General features: G+C 33.0%; 1 protein-coding gene across 3 annotated transcripts in view; it reads left to right on the forward strand.

The window, feature by feature from the left end:
* Positions 1-17,850, forward strand: part of LOC145690134 (uncharacterized) — a 171,836-nt gene that overhangs the window by 29,884 nt on the left and 124,102 nt on the right. For 2 of the 3 annotated variants that reach the window (XM_081764723.1, XM_081764726.1), the window contains exons 2-4: positions 502-623; positions 7,183-7,397; positions 15,390-15,617. In XM_081764723.1, coding sequence (XP_081620849.1) covers positions 545-623; positions 7,183-7,397; positions 15,390-15,617 — 522 coding nt within the window. In that variant the 5' untranslated portion in view covers positions 502-544. The remainder of the gene's footprint in view (positions 1-501; positions 624-7,182; positions 7,398-15,389; positions 15,618-17,850) is intronic. The other variant, XM_081764725.1, reaches the window with a different exon arrangement.

The following is a 17,850-nucleotide window of genomic DNA, read 5'->3' on the forward strand; positions in this document are numbered from 1 at the left end:
GCTGTTTGTGAGTAAGATACGTTATCAAATGCAACAGCCAAAAGCTGGTTAAGTCGCTTTTTTTTTTCTGGAAATTTTGATATCCAAGATGCTCCTCGGAGTGGACGACCAATCACAGCAAAAGTGGATGATATTCGGACCAAAGTCTAGCAAAATCAGCATGTATCACCAATGACTTAAATATCCACAACAATGATGTAGACTCAGAGTTATATGACAGAAACAGAAATATACGAAGTTACTAAGGGTAACCTAGGGTAGTGACGATAGGTGTACTAAGACATTAGAAATTGATGATTAAGTTAAGCAATACTAGTTTATCCATTTTAAGTTTAAATAACAGCGAAAACTCGCTATATTAATACAAAGTATCAAAATAATTTGATTCGTAGTTCGTAAAAAAAAACTAAAAACCGAAAAAAATATTTAAAAATCTGTACCAGCGCTGTAAAGCTGTAAGTTCATCTATGGTTTGTTTCTTTTTTTAAACATATTTTTCAGGTACAATATGCTTATTTAGAAGCAAGTTGTGATAAGTCGAATAATGATAAATCAGCAGACATCATCACCTGACAAGGCTGAACTAGATATATCTGAAGTACGGCAGTTACCAAGTGAATTTGGTAAGAATATTCAGTACTGGTATGATAAATTCAGCAAATGTATGTGGCAGAAGCCATTCCGTAATTCTCTTCATTACTGAAAGAAGAAACTTTAGTTCATTTCATAACACATTAGATCAGTGGTTCCCAAACTTGTGTATCTAGCTCCCTTCATAAATCTTCACATACTTCACACCCCTCTCCGGCCCCGTCCATCTTGCTCGTTGGTCGTACGTGGCTTTTGTCTGACCACTTCCGCGACTTCAGATACAGCTTTAAATTCTCAAATTATTATTATTATTATTATTATTATTATTATTATTATTATTATTATTATTATTATTATTATTATTATTATTATTATTATTATTATTATTATTTCGTCTTTGTGAAACTATATTTCTTACACAATAGTTATTTTGCGTTTGTATGACATTTAATTTAACATTTTTTTTTTGTTACAACATTTATAATATTTGTAAGTTAGTATACATCCTTGGCTCCTTGTAAATCAGTTACGTATTGTTTAATGTCGCATTTATTTTATTTTATTTATTTATTTTTTTATAGTACTTTCAAATACAGCGACAACCCTTTCGACAAAAAAATAATGTAATTGTTAACAAACAGCTTTAAAAATGAAGAGTTGCGAGTAATGTCTTATACTTGTATTTACATATCGGCCCGGAAATCAGAAAGGTACTAAGCGCCATTCTTCTTCACTTCGAACTAAGTGCATATCCTGACTTCCCATTTCATGTTTAATGTTGGCAGAAAGGAGACAAGTGGCAGGAGACAATACGAAATGTGTCGTGAAAACTGAATTCAATAGAAGATTGAAAGAATCGGAATTAATTAGTATTTCATTCGTTTTTGTGCTCTCCTGAGAAATTTGCATTTTGGCGCTTATCACCTTTCTGCTTTCTGGGGGCGTTATATCGATTTTTCAGACCTATCATATTTTTGTCGTTCTTGTATTAATGAAACTACGTTTGACGATGAAGAAGTTTTACGGTGCATATACAATATAAAAGTTTTTTTGCCATTAAATTACGTATATTAAATCTAACCGAAAGAACCAATTGGAATGGAAAAATGAGACACTTTTCTAAAACTTAACCTACTTTATTAATAGTAACTAAAATATATGGTGAAAACGCAATTCGTTTCGCCCGAGGTTTTAGCGATTCCCGACTAAATTTTCGGGCAGCTCCAAAATCTGTCAAATACAGACATTTTCTTATTTCATGGTTTGTACGATACGGACACGGACACGGGTCCAAAATACAAACAGTCCGTACAAAATACGGACATATGACGACCCTAATCAAAGGAATATCAGTTAAAGCGTGCAAGGGAATGTCTGGGCAACAAAGCCGTAACTGCTCAGTTAAATGAAATGAAATCTTTGAGTTTTACGTTCTAAGGTTATGCGGGTTAGGCTAAAGGAGACGGAACTGCTCAGTTATTGAGTATGGTAACCACAATCATAGTTCTCAGTCTGTTCCTTCATGTTTGCTCTCAATTTCCCGTTTTTCATATATCATTTTGATCCCAGATGGAGACGAAAATGTTCATAATCGCATTGCAGTAGTAGCCTACTTAGCTATGATGCAGCATTTCAGATTTCTCCCGGGGGAATAACCATACTCAAGGAGTAAAAATAGTCATACTCTTTGATCAGAGGTATGTTTCGAAAGGAATTTCATCCTGAAGTTACTGGTTCCAGCTCTTTTGATTCTGCAAAAGGAGGGAGCAAAAGATTTAATACCGTCACTGACAATGGGCAAAAGATAATAAATTTCATCATAACAGGGAGATTAGTCTCAGTGATGATGCCTATCTTGTAACTTTGTCACTTGAAGATGCAAGATTCTGAAGTTTTGTTGTTGAGAGGTTAAAGAATTTTAAAATTCCGAATTCCAAAAGTTCCTTATAGTTTCGCAATTCGAAATTCTGGAATTCTGAAATTCCAAGATCCCGAAATGCTAAGTTAAAGTTCCAATATTCCGAATTTCCTAGTTATGAAATACCGAAGTTCCAAGATTCCGAAATTAGTAGACTTTAATTCCGATTCCGGAATGAAGATTTTCATTCTGAAATATTCCGGAATGAAGATTTTCATTCTGAAATATTCCAGAATGAAGATTTTCATTCTGAAATATTCCGGAATCTGGAACAATCCTAGTTTATAGGCGTCTTCCGATCGCGTCATTCCCATCAAACTGACCTTGAATAGGCTCTGTATTTTCTGGGAAATTGCTGTAAGCATCCTCTCTCAAGAAATCTTGCATTTTTTTAGCATCTTGCAACTTACTTGCATTTTTCTAGCATTCTTCGACTTACAAACAATAAGAATTACGAACATAATCTCACTTATTTCCCGCCAAATGTAGCGCATGGAGCAGTTCAGTTAGTTGCTCTCAAGTTGATGTCTCTAATGTTTTACGGAGGGTCAAAACTCAAAGGTATGAAGATAAAGCATCATCTCCATCCGAATAAGGTTATTTTTTTATCCGCCATTTTTAAATATTAAATTATTGAAAACTAGCCATTTTCTTTCAAAGCTGAACTTGTACTTCAATACCAGTATCCCTGACTAAGAATAACGTCACTCTTTTGAATCACAGAAACATAACTTTTTCCCCCGCTGTTTTTCAATAGACTGAAATAGTGTGACGTCACATCCTTTTCGTTGCCATGGTGATCGCCATTTGATTTTCTAAACAAGTAGCTTAAATACCTAAATTACCTAAATGCAAAACGAAAATAGTGATGAAAAATTTCTGAATTGCGAACATAAGACTGAATGAAATATTTATGTTGCTTTTTAAATATTTCTAATCAATAAAACTAAAAAACAGAGATATAGAAAAATAAAGAGAAAACAAATGTACTCATCTTGTTCATAATCAGATATTAACAAATAATTCTGGATAATTTTTGATTCATTAATATAAGTTTCATAACATTGCATACGTGGACAGGTTTAACAGTTGTTAAGAATATATGCTGAACCATTCATAATTGGATGTTTTCTTATTATACTGTTTCTATTAAAAAAAAAAAAAAGTTGATAGAGAATATAAGGAAAGATCTGACCTACGATCCACTGATGGTTCGGATTGAAAATTTCCAAAGGCTTCTTCTTCTTCTTCTTTTTAATATTGTAGGCACTAATATTGTGCACTTCCATGATGAAGACTGGATATAAGAAAAGTAAATGTCCCAATAGAATGAACATTGTTCTAACAGATACTTTTTCTTTTTTAAAAAAAATCGTATATTTTTACTTTTCCTTGTGCCGACAGCTTGTCAATCTGCATGTTAGGGAGTTTATATTGTGTATAATTGCTTCTTGAGGTGAATTACATGATAATGACGTTCATATTAATTATTTGATTTCTATCTTATCACTTAGAGATGTGACGCTTTTAAAAATAAGTTCCTTAGATATTAGTCTTTCTTTATAAAATTCCCTTGATTTTATTTTAATTTCCTAAACGCATTTCCATTTTCTAAATCTGTACCCTTTCTCACCAGCTTTATTAGTCGTTAAAATATTTTATAATTGTAAATAAACTTACAGCCGTTGTCCTTGTTTGTACTAGACCTAAAAATACATTAGCTTCACGCGTTTGTATAGAAAAAAACATGGCGATCACCATGGTAACGGAGAGGAAATGACGACATCACTATTTCAGTCTATATACAAACCCTTCTCCAAAAATATCGTCAAATGTGTTGTCAAAGTTTTTCGTATGTTGTGCAAAGTATCCTCACCTATGGAGTTACTTTGCACCAAAGTTTATATTTCAATAACTATGGTCATACTAAATGTTTACTAATGAACTTTCACTAATATATCTAGCTATTATAATTATGTTAAAATACCGTGTTCTAAATCATTATGTTTGAAAGTTACATGCGATTTTCTTTAAAATTCCTTTAATCTAGTGCAAAGTAACCCCTGTCTTACGGTACTCAGATAAGAATGCAAACATATTCATTTGAGAATGTCTCCACCTTACAATATCTTTATATATTCTTCCACATACCTTTAGAGCATAGCTAGACCTTAAAATCCAAACATTTTATCTGTTTGAACGATGACAATAAATGAAACAAAGTTTAAATAAAATGGCCTTAGCTACTGCCGGTTGACATTCCCTGCGTTCAAGTTTATATACGAAACCCAAAGAAGTCTATTAACTAATTTTGATATATTTAAAGGATCCTTAAATGTGTCCAAGAGAACTAACTCGACTAATATATTATTGTCATTCTTCATTGACATATATTGTTTGTCAGACATGTCAAAAATCACATTTGATTCCAGAACTCAGAGGGGGATGGGCAAATGGAGGTGTTAGTGACCAATGTTACCAAGGAAAAACAGCGGGGTGTAATACGCTTTCTTTGTGCGGAAGGTGTCCATCCAGCGAACGTACATAGGAGAATGCAGGTTATGCAGGTTCTGTTTGGTGCGAAGTGTGTTTCAGACAAAACAGTGCGAAAGTGGTGTCGTCGTTTCCGTTGTGGCAGGGAGACACTGACTGATGATGCGGGACCCGGGCAGTTGACGAATCGTATTCCTGATGAGACAGTTGCTGCTATTGACAATTGCATTAAAATCGATAGACAGGTGTCTCCTTGGATGCCATTACTACTCAAGTACAGGTGCCCCATAGCAGTGTGCATGATATTTTGCGCAATAGACTTGGTTACCGGAAGATATGTGCTCAATGGGTCCCCAAGTATTTGTCCGAGAAACACAGACACAACAGAATGGAAATATCTCTGAACCATTTAACGCAATATCAGAACGAGGGAGACTATTTCCTTATAAAGATCATTGCCGGCGATGAATCCATATGCCCACTAATTCAACCGGAATCCAAACGTGAGAGTATGCAGTGGAAGCATGCAGGGTTGCCTAAACCAAAGAAAATCCGAACCACAACATCAGCTGCTAAGATCATGTTGACTGTGTTCTTCGACAAGCAAAGACCTCTGCTAGTGGAGTTCCTCCTCAAAGGAAGAAAATAAACGCCAACAAATACTGCGGCATTCTCCGTCGGCTGCGGTAAGCAATCAAGAATAAACACCGGGGTAACCTCACAAAGGGCATTATTTTATTGCACGACAATGACCGACCTCATGTTGCCAAACAAACACTGGCGTCTTGGAAGTGGGAAGTGTTAGACCACCCCGCGTATAGTCCTGACTTGAGTCCCTGTGATTTCCACTTGTTTGGCCCACTCAAGAAACACATTCGAGGGCACCACTGTGGATCGGATGAAGAAGTACAGAAGCTGTAACAGTGGTTCTATACTCAATCCAAGGAGTTCTTCTTCCAGGGCATTCATAATCTCGTGTCAAAGTAGGATAAGTGTCTCAACAGCAACGGTCATTATATATAGCTCTGGCTAGTAGTAAAGCCTGTACATGGAAATGGACCTTTTGATTTGACTGCACCTTAGATTTAAAGCTCATAGGTACTTTCTTTAAAAACGCGCCTTATATTTATATATCTAATACCATCTACAAAAACAAACGTAATAAAATAAGGAAATAAAGCCAAATTTAGTTTTGAAAAAAATCCTACATCATTATCATATAATTACTTATGATTTCAATAATAAGTATTAAGTTTGTGTTTGAAACAACTAGTAACATGTACACTCATGTCCAAAATTATTGTTGCATATCTATAATTGTCTTGTTGTAAGAATATACTTTGATAATGATTTTGCAGGGTACTTTAAATACTAATACTCTGTGTGTAATCGGGAAATGTATATTTATGGTAAATTTCATAGGAAAAGAATTATAAATACGAAAATTAGAATGAGTAAAACAAAATGTTGCTAAATGGACAAGAAAATTTTATTTTCGTTTTATTGTTCTTATTTACTGCTCTTTTGACATGAAATTTGCCACATACATGTCTTTGCGGATTATACACATACTAACATTATAAGAAATACCGAGCGAATTCGTTATAAAATTATATTCCTACAACAACATATTTATAGACATGCGACAATAATTTTGGACATGAATGTACATGTGACTCTTTGTGAGTATTTTCCCAAGATATTCTTGCTTTATCCACTTAATTATTTTATCACTTGCATATATTATCACCATCCGTTGTTATCCTACAAAGCATAATCACTGAAAATCTTAATTTAATTGTGTTACTGATTTTTTTTTTTTTTGCTTAGAGTGGCTTCTTTTCAATTTCATTCTCATTAATCATTAAATCTTAAAAATAATCCTTTATGTAGGGGTGCCAACAAGGGGGGGCTATGACGCAAACTGCGTCATTGAAATATTTGGGGGGTAAAAATCTATATAAATATGTTTGAGGGGGTGTAAAAATTAATCGAAAAGTTTTTTTTTTCATGGAAGAACACCTACGGATAGACAATTGAGGGGGGTGCGTCATGGACATGAGGGGGGTGGGCACCACTGCTTTATGTATTGATAAATATTTTCTTCACAACTCATAACTTCTAGAAAACCTATAATTTGAAGTGTAAATAACAAAGCAATGGTTTTCTCTCATATTTAGAGTCTGTGTCGTCCTCTTCTGAAATTCTTACTTCCCTAGAGGAGTCAAGAAAGCAACGCCATGCAGAAACTTTAGATAAATTTCACCAAAAACTGACAGAGATAAATGAGGAAATAAACAAGAAGGTTAGAGAAGAATCGTACATTTTAAGACGCTACTTGAATTCAGTGACTGAGGAAGTAACTATTTTGCAAGAGAAATGGAGCAAGTTTCAGGTTGAGTATAATATAAATTGATAAGAAAGAACTTTATAGATTATTTAGTGTATCAATAAAAAAAAAAACAGTATTTTGATTACTCTATTTGTGACTAAGACAAAGTTATTAGAAGTAGTACTGCACTACTATTAGGATTATGGACACCGCCAGTGCAGGGGCGTCATTTCGGACTTCGCTTGGGGGGGGCAAGAGCACTACCGACATAAGACTTTCGCGCTTTGTACTAGTATATTAGTAGACAATCGATTAAAGTATATGTAGTCCTCAAACTCTTGGGGGGGGCAATTGCCCCCTCCTGCCCCCCCTAAATGACGCCCCTGCGCCAGTGGCGTATTTAGAATGTTGTTTCAGAGGGTTATGCACAACATCGGGAAGCAGGTGGGCCACCTGAATTTGAGAATTAAATATATATATTTTAATCGATTGTCTACTAATATAATAGAAAAAAACGTGAAACTCGTATGTCGGTGGAGGATCTTATCTCTTCAGAAAAATCTAAAATGACGCTCCTGCAAATACACGTTGAATATTTGTGATCTCATTTCAACTGAACTGATTTTATTTTAGAAAAAAAAATGGAAATATTCAGTTTTATCTATATACGTTTTTATCTGAAAGAAAATGTTGAGACAAGTTGAAGCTGAAATATACTGATTGCAGTTTTAATCGCAAGAATTGCAGACTGGTGAATCTTAAGTGCTATGATATACACAAAAGATTTAACAGTAAATAACCTTTTCTTCTATTCATAGAAGGTAAAGGAAGCATTCTATCTGATTTCCCAGGCTACTTATCCCTCATCTCTTGATTTTCTTTAATTTAAACATTTACCTTTCTTCATAACTAAACGATGTAAATATTCCTTTGCTATAATAACTATAGTCCCGTTATGTTGATATCCGTTCGAGTTGGTGTGGAACACCAATTTCGCTTATCAGTTCCGCTTAGTTTTGGTGTTATTGACAACGGGCGACGTGAATCACAACTAACAACGGTGGAAAGTATGACAGGAGAAACGAAAAAAAGTAACAACTAAGAAAAAGAAACAAAAGAGTATAATGGACGAAAGAAAGAAACAAAACGCAGTTCTTACATGGAATGAAATTTGACAAATACAATATTATTTCTGAACAAAGAGCATAAGAAAATGGAAAGTCCTTGAAATTCTTAGAAATGATAAGAAAGATTATTGTTGTACGTGGAATTTGAAAACTTAACAAATTAATTTCGGGGGGGAAGGAGGCTTAAACCCGATAAACCCACTAAATACGCTACTGCAAACCACTATAGGGGTATTTGTGCCATTGTTACGAGTATATTCGTCATTACTGTTATTACTAAGTATGTCATTGCTAAGAGTAGATGTGTCATCATTACAAGAAGACCAGCGGCGTAAATAAGGGTCCCGCAGACCTCACATTGCGGGGGAGCAAGCCATCAGAGGGCCTCCAAATCGTGAAATGGGACGTACCAAGGGACTCCGCACCAAGCTGTCTACGAGAGGACTCCCAAGCTTTTAGTTACGCCACTGAAGAAGACGAATAATAATAAAATACAATCTGCTACATTACAGCGTTCTTCTTACATATACAGTAGATGGAGTTAAACAAATAAATAATCTGTTCTAAGAATAAAAACTCTCAATTTTTATTAGCAACGAACGACATACCTTTTGGTACAATAAAAATTCAATTTTGTCAAAAACTACGCATGAGGATTTACATTTAGTCTATCATTTTGTTCAGCTCAATGAGTTCTATGGATAGGTATATAGCACGTTCACTGCACAAGGGAATCAAGTCCGTTTTCTTAGTCGTTTTGGACATATTTCATCTTCCAGGTCTTTATCTTAAATCTTCTTTCAGAACTTAAAAATCTGTCTAGATATTGTACAAAAAAGAGTATTAACTTTTCCATGTACACTCATGTCCAAAATGATTGTCGCATATCTATAACTGCTTTCTTGTAAGAATATAATTTGATAATGATTTTGCAGGGTACTTTAAATACTGATACTATGTGTATAATCGGAAATGTATATTTGTGGTAAATTTCATAGGAAAAGAATTATAAATACGAAAATTAGAATGAGTGAAACAAAATGTTGCTAAATGGACAAGAAAGTTTTATTTTCGTTTTATTGTTCTTATTTACTGCTCTTTTGACATGAAATTTGCCACATACATGTCTTTGCCGATTAACATTATAAGAAATACCGGGCGAACTCGTTATCAAATTATATTCCTGCAACAACATATTTATAGACATGCGACAATAATTTTAGAGATGAGTGTACCAAAGCGTTGCATACAAACTTTATGTTACCTTTTCTCACAATTTTGGTAATTGGATTTGATTCCTTTGTGCCTTGAACTCTAGATATGTCTCTTTTTTTTTTCGTTAAATGCTAATAATATTGTTGAATTCATGAACTATTATAGTTCTATATAATAAGTTATTCTTTTTCACAAAGTATTATTGCGCTCTATAGAATTGTGTTGAGTCTATCGTATGAATTTTATTTGATGTGAAGATGATCTATGGACGCAATAAATTACAATGACTATTACAATCTAAGTAACATTTAACGTAGGACACTACCAAAGAAGAGAAGACATATGTAGGAAAAACTGCGGTGCTTCAATAATAAGAGAAAGGAATAATCTTATGTTCTTGCTGAAAACTAAATAAGCAATTTGATGTTATTTCCTTTCTAATTTCATATCACTTTTTTCATTAACATAGCTAAATAGATTAATGTAATCAACAAGTTCAACCACGATATTTCTATTGTTTGTTACTGCGAAAAACTACTTTTAAATTGAATACTAACAGTATTATATTTGATACAAATGCTGTAGGATTGAAACAACAAAAGTTGAAATTGTTTTCCCGAAATTCATGCTATAAGAAATGAAACTGAAATTTACTATATCAAGGAAACTTTTTCTTTATGACTTCCTTTCCCTATACTGTATCATTTATCTTAAACTAATTTAAGTAATTAAAAAATCGTAGGATTTTTTTACCCGAATGTGTTTATCAAAAGACTCTGTTCAGAAAATTGAGTACGACTAGGCCTATCATGAATTAAAAATTACTGATTCAAAAATGTTACTAGTTTCCTACATTCGTTTTTAGTGTTAATTTAAAAGTCTGACTGTTTGTTTAACTTTATAATTCCTACACTTTCTTAGATCTACTTTTTAACATCTGAAGTAAAAAGTATTATTCATGATAAAAGTATGTTTCCAGTACTATTTTAAAGCCTTTTGGTAATAACAAAGAAGATTCGCTTAACACAGTTATTGATCAAAAGTTTTGTGAAGTCTAGTTTCATTAGATAATATAATGGTATTATAAGAAGAAACTTGTTAAATCAGACACATTCGGTAGATTCTGCTATCGCAATCGGAGTACGTGGGTATAAATAACGGTATATGGAAAAGAATAAACTGTATTTTACCAAAGATATAAACTCGGTGTTATTTTAATGTATTTTGACACCAGTATTTATTTTGTAAAATTTCTATTTAGAAAGTTTAGTCTTATTCTTTGTACAAGTGGCAGGGAGAGGCAGACATGATCTAAATATTTGTGTATCAATGTTAGTTTCCCTGGTTGTTTCTAACATTTTGTTTGACGAAAGGTTATATAACTAATAGGATACTATATTTTTCAGTTAAAATACCCAATATCGTATTGCATATTTTATTAATTAAATTGACAAGAGCAACGCAAGTAGGTACTAGCCCTCTGTACTCTTAAACAACGAAAGTGTAAGAAAAGATTTGATTCCTTGCTCATGAACATCTTAAAATTGTCTGCAAAATTATGTGATCAGCTTATTGATTAACAATTTGCAAAATAAATAAATAGAAAGGATAATATTAATCACGGTAATAAATAATGAGGCTTGTTTTGCAAAAGTTATATTGAAACTAAAAATTAATGAACAACTTATATTTTTAATTCCAGACATTCTATTAAATGTATGTTATTACTCTTAGAAAATGAAAGACAGTAAATACTACATGCAACGGCTAATATTGTATGGCACAATATTTTCTATGAATCAATATTATATACAAAAACTTTAAATTTCCAAATAAAACTATATACGTTAACGGATCACTTCAAAAAATTGGGGGGCAACTGCTCCCTCCTGCTCCCTACTTAGTACTATAGTAAGTGTCACCAATGCACACCATTGGTTCTTGCTGTACCATAGCAAAGAATGTCACGTGATGTCAGCGCCAATCAGCATCACCTGAAAGGTAACATGAAGAGAAGGAGTTGTCTTAATCTATCAGTCACAGAAAAGTTAATGAATTGTTTGTGCACTTATAAACATTATGAATATCTCATGAATAAGATGTTTGATTTGATACGCATCTTTCTTACCTCACATGTATTTTGTTTATTAAAATAGTTAGGTGTATTCGTTGTATATTATAATTAACATATTCAATAATCAACATTTTTAATTACTTGAAGCTGCAAAAAGAAACTAAGTGTAGAATTTAATGAATATTATAGGAAGAATAAATGCCGCAATAAAATTACAATATGAAGGAGTTGAAACTTTTATCTCCAAGTTGAAGAAATATCAAATTCACATAACTACCTGGAAATTTCTTTACGATTTCGAGATACCACACAAGCCAAACTTGAAAAAGATTTATGCCCGTTTGGACTTTTCACGTTAAGCCTTATGCCCTCAAAACATATTTTGACAGACAACCGATAAGGTTGTTATCTTAAAGCGGAACGGCAATTCCCGTTTGGTCTTTTCCCGTTTCGCCTTATAACGTACAAGGGAATTTTTACTCCGTATTTGTGACAAAGAGGGATTTATTTTATTTTCAACTGCAACCTCTCTTCTATTTGGAAAAAATTAAACTGCAATATTTTACAAGAACGTAAAATTTATTATCATGCCCAAAATGGCATATCAAGTTTCTATGTGGATATTATATGAAACAGCATCAATATATAAAATTACATTGAAAATTAGATCATTTACTCTTTTTAATTATGACAAACGATTTACCTGAAGAATTCGAATATACTTAATGTTTGCTGTTTGTTGATGATACTAAATTATACAAACACATTTCTACAAGAGATGATTGTGGAAAATTACATAGAGATCTTGTGAAGTTGAGTAAATGGTGTGAAAGAAATAAATTTGAACTCAATATTTCAAGATGCAATGTTGTAATGTTTTCGATAATCAAGAAACCTGTTATATTTAAATATACTATAGGGAATCAAGTATTGGAAAGGAAAGAAGTTGTCAGGGATCTGGGATTATGGTTTGATGCAAATCTAAAGTTTACATGTCATATAAGTATCAAAACAAATTAGGTGTTTAAAATGCTTGGATTTATTAAACGATCGTGTTGTCATTAAAAAAATAAATTAAAAAAAAACATTATATGACAACTTCGTTAGAACAGAATTAGAACATAGTTCTATGATCTTTGAACCATTCTATCAAAAAACAAAGCAACAAATAGTAAAGGTACAAAGGAAAATGTTAAAATATATGTCATAAAATTGATAATATACCAACTCGTTATGTATCTTACAATATACTTCTCAGGAGATTTCAGCTTTTATAATTGGAAGATAGAAGGTTCATTCAATGTGTGTTGTACTTAAAACTTACTGATAAAGAGGATAATATGTTTTTCCTAGGTAGATTACCATTCTTTTGCCCTGGTCAAAATCTGAGATTCAGACTTGTATTCAGACAAATACACGACTGCATGAACAATATTGCTTCAGCGTGTAATATACAGTATGTTGTATAAAAAGAAGACGCAGGTAGTCCTTCGAAACAGTAATAAAAGCATTAGCCCTATATATTTATTCTTACGTTTATTTCTGTGTATTTGCTCAGCTAACATTTTATTAAAAGTCTTTGCAAACCTATTGGTCAACATAGTCATAAATAACCATACATCTCACTCATTTTGAATTAAGGTTTTATTATACTTTTTTTAAACAGTGACGAAAAAAATACATTACTCTGAATACTTACTTTGATTATACGATGTTCTATTCGTTCAAAAGTAAATACTACTAGTCTTACAAATGTTTTGCAAATGACATTAAATTTCCTCTTCTCTGGTGTAAGGCGAAATGGGAAAAGGCCAAACGGGAATTCCCGTTTCGCTTTACAATCAAATTAAGATACGCAATCTTAGCATCATAGCTTGAAGTAATGAAAACATTCTATAATTCTCGAGATGGGGTAAAACGGGTATGAAGTGAATGAGGGGGTCAAAAGTAGTATAATTCCTGTGCATGATCATAAGAAAAGGAAGAAATATTTGCTTATTAAATCTCAACAGCGTTAATTTTATTCAAAAACTACATTAATTTTACCTATAACCTTATCCTTCATTTGTTCTTACCAACATCTTACTTTACATAAGCTATAAGAAAAGGTAAACATACGAATACTTATCAAACACTTCTCAAATATACTTACGTAAGTGTCTTCTATATTATTCTACGAAATTAAGAAATTTTATTAAATAATTCCTTTTTTATCAACATCATGTTTTTATTTTAAATTTAACATTTTTGTTCAATCTTACATACCTATAGATAGGGTGCGAATTAGGAATTTTGTGCAAGGAGAACAATTTTCAGGAAAAAATCGAGGACCAGCATAGTAAAACCTTCATTTTTACCTAAATTTACATTTATCGGATGTCTTAAAGTTCAGGGTTCACTCTTTTATCTCACAAACTAGTGAAATTTGTGAAGTTTGAAATCACATTCCTTAATTTGAGTAGCCAACATTCGGACTAACACATTTCGACCAATAACGTTGCTAGAGGGAAGAGAATTAAAAACTCAGATCACAAAGGGAATCAAGTTTCTTCAGGACAAACATTTTAGTAGAACTAAGACATCTCGCTGGGACGTTTATCCAAAAAGATGGATCTGTTGGTCAATTTGTAGTCCGTCATTTTACATAGAGGTAATAGAGACATGGTAATTCCACCAGAATGTTTGTCGTGTAGATGTCTTTCAAACAATATTGAACCTGTTCACTTTGCAATTTAATACTTTTTAAATTTTTCTCGCCTACTCTCTCCGCTGGAACCATTAGCCGAATTTCATCAGCTAAAAATATAATTCCTTTAAATTAATAAAATACAGGTTTTAAAATAGTGTTTCTATTTTAATCCTATCAGAAAGTACGGAGAGTGGATTCAGACTTAATTGTATATTAATATCTGAAATGCACTTGTCCGCCGTTTTGGATGGATATCACTAAAGACATCGTTTTTGCATCAAAATGTTTATCTTGCAAATAACGTGCAAGTCACACATTACTCGATTTTCTTTACCGTGTAAAATCTTTAATTTTTATCTGAACATCTCCTTTAGGGATATGACTAGTCAAATTCTGTTTTAAAATAGATCATTCAAATTATTGGATTTCGGCTTTCAGCACTTTTCACAAGTGCTAATTGTTTCTAAAATCAAAGAGTGAACCGTGACTTTTGAAACATTCTGTATATATATATATTCTCATACTACCCTTTTGGTTACATTGATAGAAATGTAACAGCAACTTTACTTAACGTAGCAGAATTATTATCAGTATTTAAAATGTATTATCACTAACATATTTTGTAAATTTCTTCCCTATCTCAATTGTACAACTGGCATTACCGATAGCAGCGTGTGGTAGTACAATATTTCGGTGAATAATGTTGAATCATGTTAGCGAAAATAAATCTGGCAATATTGTAATCGATATGTTTAAGTCCATCTGCGTAGATACCGAACCTGTTTCCTGGAAAGTATTAGAATAGTGTTGAAATTATAAATATATTTTATAATTTTATAAATGTAATTTATAATTTGTTCTCATATATATATATATATATATATATATATATATATATATATATATATATATATATATATATATATATATATATATATATATATATATAGTTATTAGACACAAGCTACGAGGATTTTGAACATGAATGGAAGCTTGCTGAGAATATGTTCAACGCCAGACAGGATACGGTGGATGAATATTACAGCATCCTGGATGCCCTTGAAGAGGATAGGCTAGTCATGAACAGAGAAGCCTTCAAAGAATATTATGCGGCTTTCAATAAAACTGCACATTTGCTGCCTTTGGAAGTGCAAAAGTTTTTTGAGTTCGAAATTTTGGTAAGTTTGAAAAGAAAATGAAAAGAGCTGAAAGTAAAAAGTAATATAATTCATGATCAATATACTTCAAGTTCCATTCAATAAATAACCGGCAAAATTGTATAAAAAATACAAAACTTCGATAAAGTTTGTGTTACTTTATTAATTTTTCGTTGGTGTCCTAGAACTATTATCAGATGGGGCTGGCACGCCTTCCTCACGAACGGAATGCTGGGAATCAGTGAAACAAGATAGCAGCAGCGTATTTTCGAAATACACTGAACTCTAGCCATAAGGCATTGTGAACGGGGTTACGCTTGGCAACAATGTAGGAAAATGAATGACGTTAATATCGCGATCACGAGTCATGACCTACATATAGCACAAAGTAAACGCCAGGTGCTGTCGGCCCTGGTAGCCGAGTGAGTTATGGCAACATGCTAGTAAGGAAAATCGTTGTTGGCGTGGGTTCAAATCCTGCGGTAGGAAAATTTTCTTATTATTTTTAACTTTTTTATAATAGTTCTTTCGTTAAAATAAGATTAAAATAATATTCAAAAAGTGATTTAACGATTATTTTTTTAAAATTTTCATTAAACTTCTTTCATTAAAATAAGTTTGCCCTTGTACTTATATAGATCCATAGCAAAAGTAATAATAATAATAATAATAATAATAATAATAATAATAATAATAATAATAATAATAATAATAATAATAATAATAGTATGAACGCGTTAGAATGCAATTCAGCATTCATTTTTTTCAGTGCGATGTTGCCAAACCTAATGCCTTCTGGCTAGGGCTGAGTGTATTTCGAAAATATGCATAGCAGCAGTCTTTCAGGTTTGCACCCACAGACAAATGATATCCTTTGTCTGTGTTTGCACCAACGTGAAGCAACGGAATGTCACTAGATTTCTGTTAACTGGAGAGTTGAAACCAATCAAAATCCACCATCAGACAGTAGTGCAAAGTTGTTTGAGTAGAACGAGTTGGTAGATAAGTTCAAACGGAGTGTAACAAGTGTTGAAGATTCGCCACGCACAGGACTGTCTGTGCGTCACGGAGAACAACATTGCGAGAGTTGATGAGTTGATACGGGAAAACAGGCGTATTACGGTGAGAGATATTGCAGCAAAGATGAACACCGTGCCAGATAAAGATGAACATTAGTGCCAGATCAGCCCACCATATTATTCATGACGTACTGATGTTCAAGAAAATGTCTGCGAGGTGAGCTCCAAAACATTTGATGTCAGAAATGAAAGACAGACGCATGGATGGACATTGGTACCAATCTGCAAGGGTGCCGCCATCTTGTTTCACCAATTCACAGCATCCTGTTCGTGAGGCAGGCGTGCCAGGCCCATCTGATAATACTTGTAGGAAACTACCAAAAAATAATAAAGGAACATAAACTTTGTCGAAGATTTGTATTTTTTTATACAACTTTTCCGGTTATTTATTGAATGGACCTTGTAACAATAGTTAATTGTATTGGTTATTTTGATAGTATATTATAGACACTTTCAATTCTCACCATAATTATTATTTACTCCTTAGTGGGTATAGTAACAGATAAGTCGTAAAAATGTTGTATAACTAAAGAAGTTGTAATCCTATTATGTAACAGATAAATATGGTTGTCATTATCCTAGCTCTTCCATTAAAGGAAGGAAAGAACTTGAACATTAATCAGATTAACTTAAACAAAACACGACATGCACAGAAATTCTTATCAAACTCTAACAGAACTCCGTATTCTTCGCACGGAAAGAATACAGTACTTTTCATTTTGGACATAAAGGACTGCATTTGGATTTAAACTGCATCGGAAGTCACTGTTCATCTCAGTGACCCAGAAACCTATGGACTCAACACTAATATCGGCCATTTTAGATTTTTAAATATCTCCCCTTCCCTCTCCCTTAGATTGCACCGTCAAAGTGAAATGATAAAAACCATGCCAGGTCCGAACCTCATCTATGTTGAAAATTTGATCGCGATCTGTCATGTGGTGAAAGAGTTACTGTCACAAATGTAGTAACTTTCATTTTTATTTATTTTTATATATCCCCCCTCTCCTAAGTTGCACCGTCAAATTACAGCGATAAAAACCATCCCAGGCCCGAACCTCATCTATGTTGCAAATTTGATCGAGGTCCGTCTCGTGATTCAAGAGTTATTAAGCTTTATTTATTTTTATGTAGCCCTATCTCCCCCCTCCCCTCCCTCTACGTTTTACCGTCAA

This window comes from Thermobia domestica, chromosome 7, assembly GCF_964235325.1.
Source record: "Thermobia domestica chromosome 7, izTheDome1.hap1.1, whole genome shotgun sequence".
NCBI lineage: Eukaryota > Metazoa > Arthropoda > Insecta > Zygentoma > Lepismatidae > Thermobia > Thermobia domestica.